The sequence below is a fragment of the Schistocerca serialis genome, chromosome 1 (assembly GCF_023864345.2).
Source record: "Schistocerca serialis cubense isolate TAMUIC-IGC-003099 chromosome 1, iqSchSeri2.2, whole genome shotgun sequence".
Classification (NCBI taxonomy): domain Eukaryota; kingdom Metazoa; phylum Arthropoda; class Insecta; order Orthoptera; family Acrididae; genus Schistocerca; species Schistocerca serialis.
In genome coordinates this window covers 1,175,694,848-1,175,718,789 of record NC_064638.1, presented here as the reverse complement: position 1 = coordinate 1,175,718,789, position 23,942 = coordinate 1,175,694,848, and the positions used below count along the sequence as shown (strand labels likewise).

At 40.0% G+C, this 23,942-nt stretch overlaps 1 protein-coding gene across 2 annotated transcripts in view; it reads right to left on the bottom strand.

Moving 5' to 3' along the window:
* Nucleotides 1-21,264: 21,264 nt before the first annotated feature.
* The window catches only part of LOC126418639 (short-chain dehydrogenase/reductase family 9C member 7-like), a 173,546-nt gene continuing 170,868 nt past the window's right edge, over nucleotides 21,265-23,942 (bottom strand). For both annotated transcript variants that reach the window (XM_050085495.1, XM_050085514.1), the window contains one exon: nucleotides 21,265-21,729. In XM_050085495.1, the coding sequence (XP_049941452.1) occupies nucleotides 21,571-21,729 (159 nt within the window). In that variant the 3' untranslated portion in view covers nucleotides 21,265-21,570. The remainder of the gene's footprint in view (nucleotides 21,730-23,942) is intronic.

Sequence of the window (23,942 nt, the reverse complement as noted above, 5' to 3'; positions counted from 1 at the left end):
AACTAGAAAAACTATGAAACTGTATTACAAATGAAATAATTCAGTATTTCTATGAAAGTCATCTCATTGTCAGCACGATAGCAGCAGTAATGGATTTTAACCCCACAAGACAGATTTTGAAATTCAGTTGTGCACTGGAACTGATATTGTCATCAAAGAAAACTACTGCTTGGTTACAGTTAAACTTTCTATATTAAACATGTTATAACGTGGAAACTAATTACCGTACAACAACATAACTTGGTAGCATTAATGTTAAGGACATGGGGAAGAGAAATAATGCAGAAACAATTCAATTGAAACACTTTTAATGTGCTGCTACAGTACACCATACCATTACATACCAGTACCATTACTGGTGGTGGAGGCAGTTATGAAAAGCTTGCAATTTTATTCAAATCTGATATGGCAAGTTAACAAAACTTTTTGTCCATGTGAGTAAAATCATTGTGTAAAATCAATAGCGCAGCTTCTTACAGAAGTCTCCTTAGGGCCTTTCGGAGTCTTTCACTTACATTCAACATATTCACTCCCTAATAGTATTTGTTGTTCCTAATAGGGGTAATTTTACTCTGTTAAGTGAAATGAACTTGCAAAATACTGGAAGTAAAAACAATGTCCTTGTAGACTATACATCCCTGCCTAAGATTCAAAATGGAATTTCACATTCTGAGCGAAAGTCTTTAACAGGTTGCTGCTAGCCATCAGGCAGAAAACTGAAAATCCTAAGATATTAAAGAAATACAAAGTAAAAAAAATTATTTTATTAGCCTCTCCTTCTATAATTATAATTAAATGTAATGTTTCGACTCAAGGATGCATACGCTGGTTAACACTGAGGTTCAAATGAACAGGATTTTAATGTTACCATTATATGTAGGGCTGACAGTACTCATTGTAAAATTATGAAATGCTTTGTACGAAGTATGAAAGAAAAACAGCACTTGAATAAAAAAAAAAAACATTTCTAGCTTTCAGGATCATTACTTCCTTCCTCTGGGAAGACGAATATGTTTTGCGACTGGAAATGAGGGGAACATCACTTAGACCACCCGTATAGAACACTTATGTGACACATTCACGAGTACTGCTCGAATGTTTGAGATCCAGGTCAGATTTAAGCAACACGCTGAAGCAACTCAAAGGCAGGATCCTTGATAGGTTACCAGTAGTTTCAAACTATGTGCAAGTATTATGAAGATGCTTGGCAAATTCGTGTGAGAATCCCTGGAGGGAAAACAATGTTCTTTTGTATAACACTATTGAGAAAATTTAGAAGGCATGAGAAATCAGGGCTCGTATGGTAGATAGCCTTTCTTCCCTCTCTCTATTTGCGAGTGGAACGGGAAAGAAAATGATTTGTAGTGGTACAAAGTATCCTCCACCAGATACCATTTGGTTGCTTGTGTAGTATGTATATATGGAAGAAAATTGTGCCTGCCTACAATATTAAGAAGTAATAGTTGAACTAACCTAAAGCTTCGTGATTTACTTCAAATGTTTTGTCCCACTGATACACTCTGGCAATCAGTGACTTGCATCTTTAGCAGTCTTGGAATTTGGAGATGTCAGTATTGCTTAGATCTATTAATATTACCTCACTGAGCTTTTTTTATCGAAAGATCACATAGAGTGTATTTTTGACAAATTACATACAGGAAGTTGTGATTGGCATATAGCTGTTTGTTTACATAAAAACAACGATCAAAAATTAGGCATATCGGTAACACACACTGGGCAAGAGCACATATCTGGGCTAGAGCACTATACTGGATTTCGCCCCCTCCCCCCCTTTTCCCTAGAAACCTTGGCTGGAGTAATACGTTTATTTGTAGCATAGTCTGAGGTCTACATTGGGTTGAAAAACGATAATTTCGTTGACACAGCGAATGAGAAATAAAGGTTGTGGAAACAGACAGACATGTGGCTTTGGCTAACATTTGTTTGTGGCGTATTTAAATGCACTTTCCCACATTTAACGCATTTCTCATAATAATAAAATAATAAAACTACTAGGTCGTCCCCAAAAAACATATATTAGAAAATGAACAAGCATCCGACGTGTTTTGATGCATATTACGTACAGATATCGTACACAAACTGGAAAAATGCAATGGCGTTCCACTATGTATCCCTTAACCATATTTGATTCGTTTTTCCGCATTTGCTACTGCTGGTATGGGTTCAAAGACGAATTTGTGCTGCAAACCTCTGTGGCAGTTAGCCTACATTAGTAAGCTGCAGTTAATGCGTTAAAAGCATACAGTGTCCTCAATGCGCAATATGTGTTTTGCTATAAATCACTCTGCCTTTCGATCAATAATTTGTAATCAGTTGGCTTCAATCAATCACGTAACACTCTCTTATGTAACTTTGACTACGCTGCGGATTATTATGTCACCATAATCCAGATTATTGGCATTCAAACAATGTGGATAGATTTGACGTTCCAAAACAGATGAAAGCAAGTCTGTATAAACACTGTGGCCAACGTGTGACGTCACTTACGTCAACAGAGCTGTTTACAGCACTAGTCACCAGGAAGCGCTGTTATGCTTTTAGCCTTTCTGATGACGTCATGAATTGATTCCTCGGGGCCCGCGAGACACACGTGGTAGTTGGGATGATGTGTGAAATCACCTCGCGGATCGCAGATCTTTGGCGCTGCTGCTGCACGGGTCTGCGTGACGTCATTCAACAACTGCGTCGCCACATAAGTTGTCGCCTGCATAACAGTTTATGGGTCCACATAAAGTTGCTCGATTTTCATCATTCAAAAAGCAATTTCGGCCATAACATTACTTTTAAACACTTCTTTAAAAGCTTTCGTGACGAATTCTTGGCTCATTTTGTTGTGGTAATGTTCACACGTATCTTTCTTTGGTGTTCACTTTTCACAGTTTTTCGCGCGGATTTACGCGTTTGCACATTATAACACAGTTTATCGACACTACTACTCTTATCTAATATGTTGAAAAAACAGTTTATTCACAAACGTAAGATGCTATTACTTCGTATTGTTCAAGATACACTGTTTCTTGATGCGATTTTTAATTTTGCAAAACGTGGTGTAGACATTGTCCACCGTCCAACATTCGTTATGGTTACGCAGTTTTAACAACGGTAATCATTTATAAGGTCCTACACATCGAAACACTGTTTTAAAGTTTCAATTTTGCATCTACCTATGCTTATGTAACCAAATGACTTTATCGCCACAAGTTTAAAGTTTATATACTGTCTTCATCCGAAACTGGAAAACATTTTCTCACGTTAAGAAAGATAAAATTACCTATTGTTCTTTACTATTCGTCCGAAGATGGCACTTGTCCTTTCACGGTAAGCCAAGGTGTAACACCTCCGTTTTTATCCCAACCTGATCTGATCGAATAGCAGCCCAATATTTATTATTAACATGACCGTGAACCTAATGGGGCTGGTAATCGGAATTGACTGCTACGGAAGTTGTTACTTTCCAGTTCGTCCTGTTCAGTACTATAATACTGAATGTCTGGTAATAAGGAACACCAACACAGTTTTACTAATTACAAACTTATATTCTTCTCAAAACACAAAAAGGAGACAGCCACTGCCTTCGTCATACATATCTAATTGCGGCTAATCCCAGCACAGTCTTTCTTCATTTTCCATTACGTCACACGCTAATCCATCACTGCATCCAACACTGCAATCCAAGGTTAGGCCGGCGCAGTAGACGCGAAACCAAATATCGGCACTAGTAACGTCACTGATCACTTTCATAATGATACTTCTTCACTTTCCCGGTATTAATCTATTACTTAGGGGTCTAACCACGGCAATGGTGACACCCTAGTCGGTTAAAAGATCCTGTATTTCAACAATGGCCTTCACACACACACCAATCCCGCCAACCACACTGGTGCATCTCGACACTCGCTCTCGCAACACGTCACAATCGATTGTTCGCCCTATCGATCTGTGCCGAGAGCAAAGTTATAGTAAGGGCCTACGGACCCGTTACAGGTTGGTGTAATACACTTACGTAATGCGTATTTTAAGTAAATTAGCTGCCTGTTATGTCGTTACGTTTACCAGATACAATAGGTCCTTGTTTAAATGGCCGAGTCACTGCTGAAAAGTAGGATGTAGACAGAAAGCGTGTGTTACAAGATGTACAGTCACATCGTACTGTCGCAAAGTAAATCTAAGAGAACACCAGATACTGGATCGAAAGAAGTTTTTGTCCCAAGGATATCACTGACACTGTGTTATGGTAAGAGCTATCCTATATGGCCAAATGGCCAATATTTAAATATGTACATAAAATTTGCAATTTGTTATAGCATTACGTTTGCACAGACATAATATTCATTATTTAAATGGTCACATCACTGTTTAAAATTATAATAATACATTCTTACAGTTTACAAGATATGCATGTAACTTTTATACAAATGAAAAATACATGCATACATCAAGAATCCAAATGATTTTAGATAGTCGACCAGTTGTGTCTGCAGAAAACAACAGTCATGAAGTGGTATAGTAAAAGCGATTCTGCATATAATAAGATACAGACTAAAATATTGCAATAGAGGAATTATAAAATATAGTAATATTTGCTAAATATTCGCTTTATATAATGTACATGATGGCATGAGAGTAAAACGTTAAAATAGTAAAATAATCAACAGCACATGAGTCAGGCAACTGGTGACCCATATTCAAACTGAATTTTGAAAAACACATATGGATGACACAGGGTAATATGCACAACCCATGAATGTTTTTACGACAGGTAAAAAACTTTACACAACAGACTGATTAGGTCTGAACTGGCGTCAGGCTGTACTTCACTTTTAGTTGCCTAGGAATGACAAGGTAATAACAGTGATAATGTACTGTGGTAAAAGGTTAAAAGCAGCCATTAGGTACTATATTTGTGATAAAAAGTAAAAGAGAACTTTTAAAGCTGAATTACAATAATTGGGACCTCATTATATGTAGTAGTATTTGCGAAATATTGATGGATGTAGCATAGATATTGTCATGGAGATAAAACTTTTATGATGCTGATTCGTAAAATAATCAGTAGCACTAGAAAGAAAATAAAACTGGGACATAATGAACATCCCAAATTTAATTACAGTAAGACACTCGGAACATGTGAGAGTACAACCCACTTGGCAAACTGTGAAAGTGAAGAGTTGGGAATTTTAAATTACTTCATCAAAAAGACTGAAGAAAAAGTTTTCTTTAAATTTCAGTTGCTTTTTAAGTAGGGCTGACGATTCTTTTTGATCATAGATATAAATTTCAAGCCCCTTCAAGGTGTTATGCAATGTTCTTCTATGGAGCATGTGGAGAACTTTGAGGTTATTATCAATTCCTTCTGGTTGATATGTTGCCCATAAACAGATTTACTGCTAGCTGTTCTTGAAATATTATTCTAAAATTGCTGCCTATGTGGCCTATGTAATCATCGACTGAAAAAATTGGCAGGACTTCTGCTGTTTAACTACTGGCAGCCAAGCTGTATTCAGCAGTGTTCTCCATGCCAGCATGTACAGAACCACTTCGTAACAGTGCGTCCTACTGTCATCAAGTGTATATCATGCTGCGCCTTTTTAATACATTATTGTATATTGAAGTCCATTTCTATTGTAACTGATGCATTATGTTTTATTCCTCTTGACAGAATGTAGAGCTGATGATGATGTCTTTAGAAGATCGAAACTGGTCATCTAAAAATAAAAATTAATAACTTATATGAGACCACGACTGTGTATACTAAATTAATTAAAATATGTTATCTTAGTTAAGAAATTTTCCATCTCATTTACACTGAGATGTCAATATTTCTCATCTCTGAAAATGGAGATACTCTGGAGAGGCATTGGTTTAACATCTTTGATGTAACAAAACGTCGCTGCACCACATACTTATCTTTGTTCTTAATGATGGTATAACAGCCACAAACAGGTTTCTGAAATAAAAAATTAATATCGTAGAATATTGCACCAGTGTTATGTGTCTTCTGATGTATAACGTATCAAATATTCTTCCAAGAACTGACAGAACAGTCAATCAGTACAAGTAAAATATTCCAACTCACTTTCTGAAATTTTGGATAACTGTGTACTTTTACATGAAACAATAAATGCAGAAATTGTTTCAACAATTAGTATACAATCTGGAGGCAGTTGCTGATAGAATTGGATTCTATGGGCCCTGGTGATCAAATGGAAATCTCATAGTTCTTCAGAGATGGTCATCTGCATAATAAATAAATTATGAAGAAGTTGTGTAATGGTTGTGTAATGGTTGTGAATCTGAAGGAAATGTTGCAAGATGAAATCATTGAGAGCTCTATTGTGGAGATAGGTCTGATGCTAACAACTACTACGCAATCTCACTTCTGACAGCTTTATCCAAAATTCTTGAAGAAGTAATGTATTCAAGACTAGCTTCACATATTTTCAATATAAAGTAGAAAGAAAATGTCAATTTGGCTTTCAGAAAGGCTTTTCAACAGAAAATGCTGTACATGTTTTCACTGATCAAATATTAAATGCTGTGAATGGCTGAATATCACCTACTGGGATATTTTGAGGTCTCTCAAAGGCTTTTGATTATGTGAATCATGAAAGTCTTCTAGACAAGCTTAAGTACTATGGTATGAGTGAGTCAGTGCACAAATAGTTTAATTAGCATTTTACTGAAAGAATCCAGAATGTTGAAATTAACAGAACAGATAGTCAGCAAAAATCAGTGGAGTCCTCTAACTGGGGAGGTGTCATGAATGGTGTCCTACAGGGTTCAGTGTTGGGTCCCTTATTGTTCTTAATATACACTCCTGGAAATGGAAAAAAGAACACATTGACACCGGTGTGTCAGACCCACCATACTTGCTCCGGACACTGCGAGAGGGCTGTACAAGCAATGATCACATGCACGGCACAGCGGACACACCAGGAACCGCGGTGTTGGCCGTCGAATGGCGCTAGCTGCGCAGCATTTGTGCACCGCCGCCGTCAGTGTCAGCCAGTTTGCCGTGGCATACGGAGCTCCATCGCAGTCTTTAACACTGGTAGCATGCCGCGACAGCGTGGACGTGAACCGTATGTGCAGTTGACGGACTTTGAGCGAGGGCGTATAGTGGGCATGTGGGAGGCCGGGTGGACGTACCGCCGAATTGCTCAACACGTGGGACGTGAGGTCTCCACAGTACATCGATGTTGTCGCCAGTGGTCGGCGGAAGGTGCACGTGCCCGTCGACCTGGGACCGGACCGCAGCGACGCACAGATGCACGCCAAGACCGTAGGATCCTACGCAGTGCCGTAGGGGACCGCACCGCCAATTCCCAGCAAATTAGGGACACTGTTGCTCCTGGGGTATCGACCATTCGCAACCGTCTCCATGAAGCTGGGCTACGGTCCCGCACACCGTTAGGCCGTCTTCCGCTCACGCCCCAACATCGTGAAGCCCGCCTCCAGTGGTGTCGCGACAGGCGTGAATGGAGGGACGAATGGAGACGTGTCGTCTTCAGCGATGAGAATCGCTTCTGCCTTGGTGCCAATGATGGTCGTATGCGTGTTTGGCGCCGTGCAGGTGAGCGCCACAATCAGGACTGCATACGACCGAGGCACACAGGGCCAACACCCGGCATCATGGTGTGGGGAGCGATCTCCTACACTGGCCGTACACCACTGGTGATCGTCGAGGGGACACTGAATAGTGCACGGTACATCCAAACCGTCATCGAACCCATCGTTCTACCATTCCTAGACTGGCAAGGGAACTTGCTGTTCCAACAGGACAATGCACGTCCGCATGTATCCCGTGCCACCCAACGTGCTCTAGAAGGTGTAAGTCAACTACCCTGGCCAGCAAGATCTCCGGATCTGTCCCCCATTGAGCATGTTTGGGACTGGATGAAGCGTCGCCTCACGCGGTCTGCACGTCCAGCACGAACGCTGGTCCAACTGAGGCGCCAGGTGGAAATGGCATGGCAAGCCGTTCCACAGGACTACATCCAGCATCTCTACGATCGTCCCCATGGGAGAATAGCAGCCTGCATTGCTGCGAAAGGTGGATATACACTGTACTAGTGCCGACATTGTGCATGCTCTGTTGCCTGTGTCTATGTGCCTGTGGTTCTGTCAGTGTGATCATGTGATGTATCTGACCCCAGGAATGTGTCCATAAAGTTTCCCCTTCCTGGGACAATGAATTCACGGTGTTCTTATTTCAATTTCCGGGAGTGTATATTAATGACTTACCATTCTATATTAATGAAGATGCAAAACTAATTCTTTTGCTGATGATCCGAATATAGTAGTCACACCCAACAAACAATTGTAAATAATGTCTTTCAGACAATTATGAAGCAGTTCTCTGCAAATGGACTCTCACTAGATTTTGAGAAAACACGGTAGATACAGTTATGTACAGTAAATGGCATAGCACCATTGATAAATGTAGACTATGACCAGAAGTCTGTCACCAAGATAGAATACTCAAAATTTCTGAGTGTGTGCATTGATGAGAAATTGAATTGGAAGAAACACATTGATGATCTGCTGAAACTTTTAGGTTCAGCTACATATGCTATTAGGGTTACCACAAATGTTGGTGACAAACTTATCAATTAATTAGCCTACTATGCCTATTTCCACTCACTGTTTTCATACGGCTTCATATTTCGAGCTAATTCATCACTAAGAGCAAAAGTAATCATTGCACAGAGGTGCGTAATAAAAATAACAGCTGGAGCTGATCCAAGATCACATTGGAGACACTTATTTAAGGAACTCAGGGTATTTACAGTACTTGTGCAATACATACATTCACTTATGAAGTTTGTTATTAATAACCCATCCCAGTTAGAAAATAATAGCAAAGTGCATATCTCCAACATTAGAAGAAGGGATGACCTTTATTATTCTGGCTTAAAACTGACTTTGGCACAGAAGCGGGTGAATTATACCGCCACAAAAATTCTTTGGTCATTTGCTAAATAACATCAAAAGTCTGACAGATAGCCAACCAGATTTAAAAAATAAATTAAAAGAATTTCTGAATGACAACTCCTTTAACTCAACAGATCATTTTTTAGATATGAAGTAGTAACTGTGAAAAAATTACATTTTGTAAAGAACACTAATGTTAAACTGGCACATTCCATATCATTATGGAATGTTGTATTCGTGATCTACGGAACAAATACTAATGTAATGTAATGGTAAACTGAAGAAGCTGAAGCCTAACCACACTTAACTTATGATTTCTGTTCTACAGTGTGGTCAGTATAGACCATGATTGGAAATTCGATGCATCTAACCTCAAATGAAATGAAATGATCATATGGCAAATTCATAATGATTCAATCATGAGTGGCAACAATTCCTCACAGTCGTGGCAAATCGCCTGTTGAGATAGTCATTCTCAGGTGATCACTATTATATCTGGGTAAAACAATAGTGCAACACAGGTTATATGCTGTAACCAGTCACAGTTTAATGAATACCTTAACATAGGTAGATATATGGCGATTACTTAAAATTGCTATTGACCGATGACGATGTAAAATCTATTTTTATGATAATGATGTGGATTTAGCGATAAGGAACGGCAGGGAAGGCCATCCAGTTGAAAAGAAATGTGCATATGTAAAAAGGGCACCCACAGATGTTGGACAGAGTAACACAAGAGCAAGAAGGAAGGTGGAGTAGCATTGGGTAACAGAAGAAATACTTCAGTTGATCGACGAAAGAAAAAATATATAAAAGTATCCAGGGAAAGACAGGAATACAGCAACATACAGCACTCATGTTTCAAATAAATAGGAAGGGTGCAGTGCAGCCAAGGTTAAATGGTGCAGGAAAATGTGAAGAAATCGTAAAAGAAATAACCATCAAAAGAACTGACTCAGCATGTATAGAAAAGCCAAAACAACTTTCTGTGAAATTAAAAGCAGGAGGGGCACACACACACACACACATTAAGAGTGCAATGGCGATCCCCATTTTAAGTGCAGAGAAGAGAGCAGATAGGTTGAAGGGGTACATTGAAGGCCTATACAAAGGGAAGGAATTACCAGATGACATGACAGAAGAAGTGGGAGTCGATGTGGAAGACATAGAAGGCCCAATATTAGACACTACTTTAACAGAGTTCTGGGAGATTTGCGATCGAATACAGCAGAAGGTCTAGATAATATTCCTTCCTTAGATGAAATGGCAACCAAACTACTATTCTAATTGGTTTTTAGGATCTATGAGATAGGAGGCATATCATCAGGGTTTTCAGAAAAATGTCATCTACACAGTTTCGAAGACAGCAACAACATGTAAGTGCGAGAACTATAGCACAGTCAGCTTAACGTCTTTTGCGTCCAAGTTGACGACAAGAATAGTACGTGGAAGAGTGGAAAAAAACCGAGCAGCTATTAGATGACGCTGGTTGGCTTTATGACAGGTACAGGCATCAAAGAGGTAGTTCTAACGTTAACCTTCATAATGGAAGCAAGACTTAAGAAAAACAAGATCCGTTCATAGGGTTTGTTGACTTAGAAAGCGGGTTAGACAGTGTAAAATGGTGCAGTACGTTCTCCAAGAAATTGGTGTTATCTATAAGGAAAGAATGGTAATGTGCAAATGTGTACAAGACCAAGAAGAAACAATGAGAATCGAATACCAAGAACGAAGTACTCCCACGAGAAAGGGTGCAAGATTGGGATGCAGTCTTTCGCCCCTACTTTCCAATGTACACATTGAAGAAGCTGTGACGGAAGTAAGAGAAAGGTTCAAGAGCGAGATAAAAAGTCAGGATGAAAGAGTATTAAGAATATCAAGTTTAAAGAAATTTTTTATACGCCAGATCGCGTTCAGAACTGTTTTTCATTGACTGGTTTCGCCAGGTAAGACTGTTATCTTCAGATCTTTAAAAAATTTTTTGGTTGTACATCATGTTCCATTGTGCATTCATATCTCATGTCATGTTAATATTTTAGTGGAGAGTATATTGCACATTCCATACAGATTTGTCGAAAGTAAAATTACAAACCGGTTCAAAGCTGGAATAGCACAATGTGGTGTAGGGCTTTACAAGAGGAAAGAAATGGAACCAAGCGTAGTTGCAATAAGGTATGTAAACAAACGACTGATATGGATAGATTTGACAGTGGCTAGGAAGAAAATTAGGATTGTGTCAGTATATTCCCATTGTGAAGGAACAGATCAAGATAAGATGGATAGTTTTTATGACGCACTCAGAGATGTAGTTGTTAGAGTAAAGGACAAGGACAGTGTTCTGCTCATGGGTGATTTTAATGCCAGGATTGGAAATCGAACAGAAGGGCATGATAAGGTTATGAGCAAATTTGGAGAGGATATGGAGGCCAACAGGAATGGGAAACAACTCTTGGATTTCTGTGCCAGTATGGGCTTAGTAATCTCAAACTCCTTTTTTAAACCTAAGAACATTCACCGGTATACTTGGAAAGCCAGGGGAACCAGATCTGTCATTGACTATATAATAACAGATCGGGAATTCAGGAAGGCTGTGAGGGACACACGTGTATTCAGAGGATTCTTGTATGACACTGATCACTATTTAATCTGCAGTGAAATTGCTGTTGTGAGTCCGAAAGTGCAGGAGGTCAGATCCATATGTAGAAGGAAAAGAGTGGAGAAACTTCAGGATAAGGAAATCAGGCACAAGTACATAACAGTGATCTCAGAAAGGTACCAGTTAGTTGAATGTAGTCAACTACAGTCATTGGAAAAGGAATGGACAAGGTACAGGGACCCAGTACTAGAAGTGGCTAAAGAATGTCTTGGAACAGTAGTGTGTAAGGGTAGGATGAAGCAAACAGCTTGGTGGAATGACACAGTCAAGGCAGCCTGTAAAAGGAAAAAGAAGGCGTATCAAAAATGGCTACATACTAGAACTCAGGTAGACAGAGAAAGTTATGTTGAAGAAAGAAACAAAGCGAAACAGATAATTGCAGCATCCAAGGAGAAATCTTGGGAAGACTTTGGAAACAGGTTGGAGACTTTGGGTCAAGCTGCTGGAAAACATTCTGGAGTGTTATTAGCAGTCTTCGAAAGGAAGGTAAGAAGGAAATGACAAGCACTTTGGACAGGTCAGGAAAACTGCTGGTGAATCCCGTTGATGCCTTGGGCAGATGGAGGGAATATTTTGAAGAGTTGCTCAATGTAGGTGAAAATACGATCAGTAATGTTTCAGATTTCCATGTACAATGGGATAGGAATGATGATGGAATTAGGATCACATTTGAGGAAGTGGAGAAAATGGTCAATAGATTGCAGTGCACTAAAGCGGCTGGGGTGGATGAAATTAAGTCGGAACTCATCAAATACAGTGGAATGTCAGGTCTTAAATGGCTACACAGGATTATTGAAATGGCGTGGGAGTCGGGACAGGTTCCATCAGACTGGACGAAAGGAGTAATCACACCACTCTTTAAACATGGAAACAGAAAAGATTGTAACAACTACAGAGGTATCTCTTTAATCAGTTAGCTTACGGCAAATAATGGACAAATGTTGGACGAGTAGAACAGGGAATGGTATCTATGCTTTATAGATCCAGAAAAGGCATATGACCGGGTTCCTAGGAGGAAGTTATTGTCTGTTCTACGAGATTATTGAATAGGAGGCAAACTTTTGTAAGCAATTAAAGGTCTTTACATAGATAGTCAGGCAGCAGTTAGAGTTGACGGTAAATTGGGTTCATGGTTCAGAGTAGTTTCAGGGGTAAGACAAGGCTGCAACCTGTCTCCGCTGTTGTTCATATTATTTATGGATTATATGTTGAAAACAATAGACTGGCTGAGTGAGATTAAGATATGTGAACACAAAATAAGCAGTCTTGCATATGCGGATGACTTAGTTGTGAAGGCAGATTCGATTGAAAGTTTGCAAAGTAATATTTCAGAGCTAGATCAGAAATGTAAGGACTATGGTATGAAGTTTAGCATCTCCAAAACGAAAGTAATGTCAGTGGGAAAGAAATATAGACGGATTGAGTGCCAAATAGGAGGAACAAAGTTAGAACAGGTGGACGGTTTCAAGTACTTAGGATGCATATTCTCACAGGATGGCAACATAGTGAAAGAACTGGAAGCGAGGTGTAGCAAAGCTAATGCAGTGAGCGCTCAGCTACGATCTACTCTCTTCTGCAAGAAGGAAGTCAGCACCAAGACTAAGTTATCTGCGCGCCGTTCATTCTTTCGACCAACCTTGTTGTATGGGAGCGAAAGATGGGTGGATTCAGGTTACCTTATCAATAAGGTTGAGGTTACGGATATGAAGGTAGCTAGGATGATTGCAGGTACTAGTAGATGGGAACAATGGCAGGAGGGTGTTCACAATGAGGAAATCAAAGAAAAACTGGGAATAGACTCTATAGATGTAGCAGTCAGGGCGAACAGGCTTAGATGGTGGGGTCATGTTACATGCATGGGAGAAGCAAGGTTACCCAAGAGACTCATGGGTTCAGCAGTAGAGGGTAGGAGGAGTCGGGGTAGACCAAGGAGAAGGTACCTGGATTCGCTTAAGAATGATTTTGAAGTAATAGGCTTAACATCAGAAAAGGCACCAATGTTAGCACTGAATAGACTATAGAGGATCATGGAGGAATTTTATAGGGGGGACTATGCTCCAGACTGAACGCTGAAAGGCATAATCAATGATGATGATGATGATGATGATGATGATGGTTCAAAGTACATGCATATCGCTCCTTCTCATTTCTCATGATGAGAAACTTCAAACATGTCAAGGATAAGATTCGCTGATGCATTTTCTATCTTCAGCGAAACTGAAGAACAGAATGAATAGCCAGATGAGTACAGAATATGGATTGAGAGTAAATCGAAGAAAGTCGAAAGTAATGAGGAGTAGTGGAAATGAGATTCGCAATAAACTTATCATCAAAATTGGAAATCACGAATCACACGTAATTATGAAAACCTGCTAGCTTGGAAGCAAAATACCCGCGATGGATGAAGTAAGGAAGACATAAAAAGCAGACTATCACTGGCAAAGAGTGTATTCTTTGCAAAAGAAGTCTACTATAGTTCAATTCTTTTATCTTGGCGGCTCGCACATGCCCGCCCAGACGCGGGAGATTGCTGCGTTGCCAGTTGCACACGACGCACGCGCCAATAGAAGCAGCGCCATAGTATAGCATAGTTCGCAAGCTTACGTGTAGGGGGGAGCGCGCAGTTTATGAAGTAAAGCCACCACGGCCGCGTTAACCCTTTCGCTGCTACAAAGACGTGCTCCCTGCATTCCGCGCTGTGCGCGATTTTGTCACTGCACTGCTCGCCTGTGCAGACACATCGTGTTCCGACTGCTTTGACACTCTTATCAATCGATTCCACAAAAACTATTTGGCCCAAAAATTAGATTTTTACACATATTCTTGACTGATACCTTCCCCCCCATAAATGACTTAATTTGTTTCGATGTTCAACGCAGTTATTATGCAGCATTAAATATAGTAAACCATTGCACGAAATTTTGAAGAGTTTGCAGAGGTAAAAGTCCATAGAGTATACTTTCCGTGTCGTCGATTTTAGTTGCCACAATGTTGAGAATGAAATGTGAACAAGATACCTAAATTTCATACAAAATTTACTGTATAACAATAGCTCATTTAAGTACCACATAGGTGTCGTATGTAATATTGAGAAATATTCCGTCTTTCGCGACTGTAACAAAAGTTTTATTTACGCTGAGCACGTTCGGCTTTATTTTAAAGCACTTCAATCAATCAAAAGGAAGTAGACAAAATACATGAAACAAAACTGTGGACTTACAAAAACATTAGGACTTGAATATACCGTCTATCAGTGAAGTGCTCTGAGCTATATCGAATATAATTTTTGTGTGTGGCACACACAAACATCATTTATTTGCTAAAACACTGATCTGCCAACACAAACGTTGAATATTGTGCTACCGCAGCACAAAACTACGAAAGGTGACTTGGCAATGGAGGAGACAAAATACTGTCCACTGAAGATGCTTCAAAAGAGAGAAACGCGTCTGATCTAAATAAGTCCCTTATTACAGTTGCAGAAGAGGAATATATTTCAGTACCATTGGTAAAACTGCGACTGTGGAACAAAAACAAGAAAGAGAATATGAGTACCATTGTGTATGTGCCATACCTTTCCTTGATTGAAGTGCTTTAAAATAAAGCCAAACGCGTCCGGTGTAAATAATACTTTTATTACAGTCGCGAAAGACGGAATATTTCTCAATATTACATACGACACCTATGTCGTACTTAAATTAAATGAGATATTGTTATACAGTAAATTTTATATGAAATTTAGGTATCTTGTCCACATTTCATTCTCAACATTGTGGCAACTAAAATCGACCATACAGAAAGTATACACTATGGACTTCTACCTCTGCAAACTCTTCGAAATTTCGTGCAATGGTTTACTACATTTAATGCTGCATAATAACTGCGTTGAACATCGAAACAAAATTAAGTCATTTATGGGGGGAGGTATCAGTCAAGAAGACGTGTAAAAATCAAACATTTGGGCCAAATAGTTTTTGTGAAATCGAATGATAAGTGTGTCAAAGCAGTGGGAACACCATGTGTCTGCACAGGCGAGCAGTGCAGTGATGACAAAATCGCACACAGCGCGGAATGCGGGGAACACGTGTCTGCAGCAGCGAAAGGGTTAATGAAGAGACAAAGCACTAGAAATTTCAAAAAATTGCATTCAAACGAATATAATTCGTGAAGTAAGGCACTTCGATATTGTTTTTAAAATAATGAAAATATTAAACACCGCACAAGGTATGAACTCATAATCTTTCGCATAGCAGCTCAACACCTTAACCGTTACGCTAAGGCACCTCAAATGACTCCGTAACGCCATGAGGACTATAACACGTCACGCAAAATACTGACAAACACTGTTGGTATGACTATGAATTACTCACACTTCGTCGAAGTACAATAGGAAATAAACAATTATTGCTGTTCTTTATTGCGAAAAAGCGGTTCGTGAGAGTGATACAAACACCTTTCCTTGCTATCGCCTGAATTAGGAGTCTTATTGCTTGTTTGGTTTAACTAATTAATAGAATATGAAGCAATTGGTATAAAGAATGCTTTTTTCAAACTTCCTCTAAAAGAATGTCTGCTATCAAGACATTGCTTTTGTTCTATTATTTTATTTATGTCTGAACGTTTCTAAAACTGAAGACACTCGTCCATGCTCTGCACTGCAGTCTAGATGTGGCAACGTCGTTCTCTGTTCATTGGCTGACTGTGTTTTGTGACGTCAGATGCGCAGAACGAACCTAAACTCGGCCGCCAACATAAATGACGCGCACTTTAGTATCAAACATAGGCCTTAATTTGACCAAGAAATTTCTTAGAATGTTTGTTAGGAGCATAGCTTTCTATGCTAGCGAATCATGTATAGAGGGAAAATCGGAAAAGAATAGATCGAGGCAGCTAAAAAGTGTTGCTACAGCAGGATGTTGAAAATGAGTTGGACAGATAAGATAATAAATGGAAAGCATTGACAAGAAGGCAGGACAGGATGACACATCTACATCTATATGACTACTCTGCAATACCACCTTCGACTATTCCTCTACTGTTACACTCTCCAACAGTGCATTGGAAAAATGAACAAGTAAATCTTTCAATGGATTAGAAATAACAGCCAATCAAATCTTGAACATGGTTTCAACGGGTTTAAAACTGTCTTCTTCAGAAGGTATTGTACTTAGAATCTCTCTTCTGTAAAGCTTGGTCTTAAAAGTTTAACAGTAGAGAGCTACTTCTTTTAAATCATGTATTTCAAATGGTGGCTAAGTGAATGACACTCATGCACACTAGACAGACTTGTGTCAAACAAATAACACACCTTACACTGAATTCCTGAAACAATTCCAGTGAAATCCATGTGTCACCCAAAATAGTAAATGAAAATGTACGAATTAGTGATTGACAGAGCGAATAAACAAGCCAGCATTTCATCAGTATAAACCACTAACAGCCACACTAGTTATTGCACACAAGTAAATTCCCAGACCCAAGCTACGAGACACAGTTCTGAGGGAGAATTTCACCATGGAAACTCCCGTCCCAATGTTAGGCCACAACCCACACTGCAGGACATCTAGCATACACAATGAGACTTTGGAGCCACTGCTCAGGCGATCGGCAAAGCTACCCTTGTCCTTGCTTTTAACGATGCCCCTTCGGAAAGCCTTTCTACAGGAACATGGCTGGAGAGGCAGATAAAATGTCCCGAGAAATCCAACTCAGAACGTTGGTGACCCACTGTAGTCATGTGTGTTAAAATTTGCAGGAAAGGAAAAGCTGTTTATCTCAGTATTATGTAGCAGAAGTTAAACTCTGCCCTACGAAAGAAGCGACACCTGTGATAGGCTACAAAGCTTTAGTGGGTGGAGTTATAACGAGTATGAATGCTTTGATAGGTCAGAAAGAAAACACGTGGCCACCAGCTTTGATATAGGCAATTGTAGACAGAGAAATTCGCTCTTTCTCTTGCAGCAAATCGTCGAGTATTTCAGCAAGGCGACTTGCGCCACACTGAGACGATTGCGTAAGTCATTATGTGAAAACTTGTTCCCAGACTCGTCTGGAGTTAAACTGCAAGGTCTCCTAGTACAGAAAATCGCACCGAGCACTGGCAGTTAACACATGCGAGCTATTTGAGGGCAATGACATATGCGCTGTTCCATCTAAATAGCCAATTACCTTAGCTAGGGAACAGCTAGGAGTCGCGGCTTCACTGACGACGTAGGAAATGTATCAAACTAGGTTTTAACAGTCGAGAGAGATTTAGAATAGATTCTCTGGTCCACATCTCTCGCCGGCAGCTGCCACTGCTACTCCAGCAGCGGCCGTCATCTCTGTCCCTCCTACTTTTTGTGCACTCAACCATGACCTGTAGTTAAACATATTCGCGATTGTCGGGCTTAACTGAAGCATAAACGTGAGATATCCGATTTCACCAGCCACAGTAGAACGTTTTATACCCTGAAATTATTGAATTGTTTTAATTGTGTACTTCTTTCTGATTGCTCTTTACTGACCCCCATCCATTATTTGGTTAGTTTAATTGTGCATTTCAGATTAATTGATAACTCTGGCCCCAACTGCATTTAATTTCTTTGGATTTTATCGACCCCAAGACGTGGTCATCAACCATCTTACTATTGAAGAGCCTTGTAATAGTTACGAATTTCGCTTCACAGTTGGGAGCACCCAGTACCAATATTTTGCCATCCTGTACATATTATAATTATGACATATTGTGAAGTCGTACTTAGAGAAAAAATAGACCCTGATAACGAAAATCTAAGTTTTTGCTAACATAAGTTACGCCTGTACCTGTACACTTATTTCTGTTAGCGGGAAGTTTCCTATACATAGAGTGTAGTGGAACCGACATTGAAATCGTTGTCTGATTACATCATTGTCCGTAGTGCTGCAATCTTCTGAACTCTGCATCGTGAGCTGGTGTCTTCCTATCTTGCAGGCTGTAAGTTCAACACAAATTCCTAAAACACTCACATCTACATCTATTCTCCGCAAGCCACTTGACGGTGTGGGGCGGAGGGTACCTTGAGTACCTCTATCGGTTCTCGCTTCTATTCCAGTCTCGTATTGTTCGAGGAAAGAAAGATTGTCGGTATGCCTCTGTGTGGGCCCTAATCTCTCTGATTTTATCCTCATGGTCTCTTCGCGAGATATACGTAGGAGGGAACAATATACTGCTTGACTCCTCGGTGAAGGTATGTTCTCGAAACTGCAACAAAAGCCTGTACCGAGCTACTGAGCGTCTCTCTTGCAGAGTATTCCACTGGAGTCTATCTATCATCTTCGTAACGCTTTCGCGATTACTAAATGATCCTGTAAAGCACTGCTCTCCGTTGGATCTTCTCTATCTCTTCTATCAACCCTATCTGGTACGGATCCCACACCGGTGGGCAATATTCAAGCAGTGGTCGAACAAGAGTACTGTAACTTACTTCCTTTGTTGTCGGATTGTATTTCCTTAGGATTCTTCCGATGAATCTCAGTCTGGCATGTGCTTTACCGACGATTAATTTTATATGGTCATTCCATTTTAAATCACTCCTAATGCGTACTCCCAGATAATTTATGGAATTAACTGCTTCCAGTTGCTGACCTGCTATGTTGTAGCTAAACGATAAAGAATCTTTCTTTCTATGTATTCGCTGCACATAACACTTGTCTACATTGAGATTCAATTGCCATTCCCTGCACCATGCGTCAATTCGTTGCAGATCCTCCTGCATTTCAGTACAATTTACCATTGTTACAACCTCTCGATATACTACAGCATCATCCGCAAAAAGCCTCAGTGAACTTCTGATGCTATCCACAAGGTCATTTATATATATTGTGAATAGCAACAGCCCTACGACACTCCCCTGCGGCACACCTGAAATAACTCTTACTTCGGAAGACTTCTCTCCATTGAGAATGACATGCTGCGTTCTGTTATCTAGGAACTCTTCAATCCAATCACACAATTGATCTGATAGTCCATATGCTCTTACTTTGTTCATTAAACGACTGTGGGGAATTGTATCGAACGCCATGCGGAAGTCAAGAAACACGGCATCTACCTGGGAACCCGTGTCTATGGCCCTCTGAGTTTCGTGGACGAATAGCACAAGCTGGGTTTCACACTATCATCTTTTCGAAACCCATGCTGATTCCTACGGAGTAGATTTCTAGTCTCCATAAAAGTCATTATACTCGAACATAATACGTATTCCAAAATTCTACAACTGATCGACGTTAGAGATATAGGTCTGTAGTTCTGCACATCTGTTCGACGTCCCTTCTTGAAAACGGGGATGACCTGTGCCCTTTTCCAATCTTTTGGAACGCTACGCTCTTCTAGAGACCTACGGTACACCGCTGCAAGAAGGGGGGCAAGTTCCTTCGCGTACTCTTGGTAAAATCGAACTGGTGTCCCATCAGGTCCAGCGGCCTTTCCTCTTTTGAGAGATTTTAATTGTTTTTCTATCCCTTTATTTCGATATCTACCTTTTTGTCATCTGTGCGACAATCTAGAGAAGGAACTACAGTGCAGTCTTCCTCTGTGAAACAGCTTTGGGAAAAGACATTTAGTATTTTGGCCTTTAGTCTGTCATCCTCTGTTTCAGTACCGTTTTGGTCACAGAGTGTCTGGACATTTTGTTTTGATCCACCTACCGCTTTGACATAAAACCAAATTTCTTAGGATTTTCTGCCAAGTCAGTACATAGAACTTTACTTTCGAATTCATTGAACGCCTCTCGCATAGCCCTCCTCACTCTACATTTCGCTTCGAGTAATTTTTGTTTGTCTGCAAGGCTTTGGCTATGTTTGTGTTTGCTGTGAAGTTCCCTTTGCTTCTGTAGCAGTTTTCTAACTCGTTTGTTGTAGCACGGTGGCTCTTTTCCATCTCTTACGATCTTGCTTGGCACACACAGGGCGTCCTCGAGCAACTGCAGTAGGAAGATGGAGCAGCACTAGTGTCACACATGTCAGAAAGTCAACGACTCCCACATTGTCTATAGATAATGTGATTCTACGTGCAATAGCTTCTGAAGAAGACAGTTTTGAAACTGTCGAAACCGTGGTTGAAGTTTAATAAATCTGTATTTAGCAAGTGGTTGGCTGTTATTTCCAATCCATTTAAGCTCTTGCATGCACAATCGCTAAAGCGCGGCCATGTTTAAAAACTTGAAACTTTGTGTACGAGCTGTGATGTCTCTAATTTTATTGAGATGGTCATTTCTTCCTGTGTAAGTCGGCGAAGATAAAATATTTTCGCATTCAGCGAAGAAAGTAAATGATCGAAATTTCGTAAGACATTTGTTAAGATGGCAGGAAAGAACTTCTCTTGTACTAGAAAATGCTGTAAACTTGTAGAGGGTAGAAACTGCAGGAAAAGACAGATACTGAAACACTTCCAATAAATAACTGAGGACGTTTGGGGTGCAAGCGCTACTCTGGGATGAAGAGGAGAGGAATCTGTGGTGTACGGCGTCGAACCAGTGGAGGAGAAAAAAAACGAAAGTCGTCAGACCTAAAACATTAAATCATTGAATTTGTCTCTAAGATATGTACTTTTCTGACGCCTAAAAATACGTTCCATTTGAGAAACATAGTTAATATCTCTGTCTTGCGATTACTCAAGTTGTGAAATGCACTGGTCTTTATTTCGTAAGCCATTGATAACTGTTCTTTCACGTGAACAGATTTTACAAATATCTTTTACTCAAACGTAATTTGAAGTGACAAATTTAGGCACTTCGTCCTGTGTGTATAATATCTTTGCTCAGGTAACTACTACCCACAACTATGTGGAATATTCACCTAGATTACTGTTAGCTCACCACAATTTTATTGTTCATGTTATTGCCTTCTACAGAGAAGGGGTCTTTGACAACGGAGCAAAACGATACAGAAAAAAGCTATCAGAGATGCCAGAGAACAGAACAGCTTTCTCGCCAGTAATTTCAGTGTGTTCCGTTCTGTTTCTCCGTGCTTTTTGGATATGGCGACACAGTGTTACCCCACTGGAAAGCGAGGTAATTAGTGAAATCTTTTATGTAATATGGTAGCTGCGGTAGTATCACGTAAAATACTCGCTCCCACAGACCAGGAATCCGCCACACCTGAAACAAATAAAACAAGGCAAGAGTTATTGAACATTTCGAACAATACCTTCTACAGTGACTATGTAGCACTACCCATGTTCCTAAGGCGTTCGAAATCAAAATTTCACATAGTTCTTAAGTTTATTCATTATAAAGACTGAAAAAATGTGACACAGTATTTTGTAGCGAAAAATTGGCAACATGCTTAAACGTTCGTGATTGGAAAACTGTACACTTCGCAAAACAAAAAGAACCTAGTATCCTATGGCTACAGAAACAACGAGACACAAATGTAATCGGCAAATTCATACAAATACCTAGGAGTAACACTATGTTAGGATGCGAAGTGGAACTATCACATCGGCTCAGTCGTAGACGAGGCCCTTGGCAGACCTCAGTTCATAGGTAGAATACTAGGGTACTGCATTGTACAAAGGAGATTGCTTACAAATTACTCTTGCCACTTGTCTTCGAATATTGCTCAAGTGTGTGGGACCCATACCAAAGAGGAATAACAGGAGATATTGAACGTAACAGAGAAGGGCAGGGCGAATGGCCACAGGTTTGTTTGATCCGTGGAAGATTGTCAAAGAGAAGCCGAAGAAACTGAACAGGTGGACATTTAAAGATGTATGTAAATAATCCCAAGAAAGCCTACTTAACAAAGGCTTTAAATTGTGAATCTAGGTATATACTACAAGCTGCTACATTTCACGCATAGGCATTTTGAGAACAAGATTAGATTAATTACAGCTCCCACAGAACTATTTCAACGATCAGTCTTTTCACAATCCATCTATGATACAGTATGGAAAGCAGTGGTAGCCCTAATAACTGGAGCAGTGGGAAATACAATCTGCCATGAACTTAATACTGGTTAGAAGAGTAGGATGTAGACGTAGAAATACTTCCTCCGAGATGAAGGCATTGTATAGAAACGGTGTAGAAATGTCCTTTTTGAGAAAATGCACTCTACCAAAAGAGGTAATCCAGAGGTAGGTAATAAAATGTAAGGAGGAATCAAATGAGAACGAGACGGATGGAAACGACTAAGTAAACCATTTATTATTTTAAATGTAATCGCCGCATCTGTTAGTAGTGTGCGCACAGAACTATGTGACCAGCAGATGCACAATCAGCAAGGCATGCGTGGGGAAAGTTGCAGTGGGCGGTTTACGGACAAGGCGCTGAAGGGGAAATGCCAATGTTGGAGGGGAAGTGCTGTTCTTAACTGAAGCCTAGGCTCACATTTTTTGTAATATTAATTGGAGCCCCCTCCACGTCCACACTTATATGGCGACCATTCAAAAAGATATGTCACCTGTGCTTTGATTACTACCTAAAAAGAATTCCGCCGAAAATGCAACGAAAGCAATGAGTTGCTTTTTTCCCCCGGCTGGAGTGGCCGAGCGGTTCTAGGCGCTACAGTCTGGAACCGCGCCACCGCTACGGTCGCAGGTTCGAATCCTGCCTCGGGCATGGATGTGTGTGATGTCCTTAGGTTAGTTAGGTTTAACTAGTTCTAAGTTCTATGGGACTGATGACCTTACAAGGTAAGTCTCATAGTTCTCAGAGCCATGTTTTAGCTTTTTTGCCAAAACACAGCGAAGTTTACAAAGTGTCACCTAACATGTTGTGCAGACGCAATTGCGAGAGGATCCTGAAACAGTGGTTTATTAAATTAATTAAGTGAGGAACTGAGGAAAAGAAAGGTCAATAGCTTATGAAGAAGCACATTATCGGTACGAAAGTAAACGTGCAATGTTTTCACTCATGTTGTTACAAAACTCATAGTATTTCTCGTTTCACCAGCTATCGATGGCCCTTAGAAATTGCATTTTTTCACCTTCAAAGTCTCTAGTTAGTGGAATAACATGGTAGATACAGAAGTTCCGCACAATAACGATATGGCAAAATACTCACCTCTTTGCATGATATTATTTGCCACAATCTCGTTTTGATATCTCAAACCATTTTTGAAATATTTGGAATGTTATAGATATATGAACATCAACAAAAGCAAAACAAGGATAATGGAATGTAGTCTAATTAAGTCGGGTGATGCTGAGGGAATTAGATTAGGAAATGAGGCACTTAAAGTAGTAAAGGAGTTTTGCTATTTGGGGAGCAAAATAACTGATGATGGTCGAAGTAGAGAGGATATAAAATGTAGGCTGGCAATGGCAAGGAAAGCGTTTCTGAAGAAGAGAAATTTGTTAACATCCAGTATT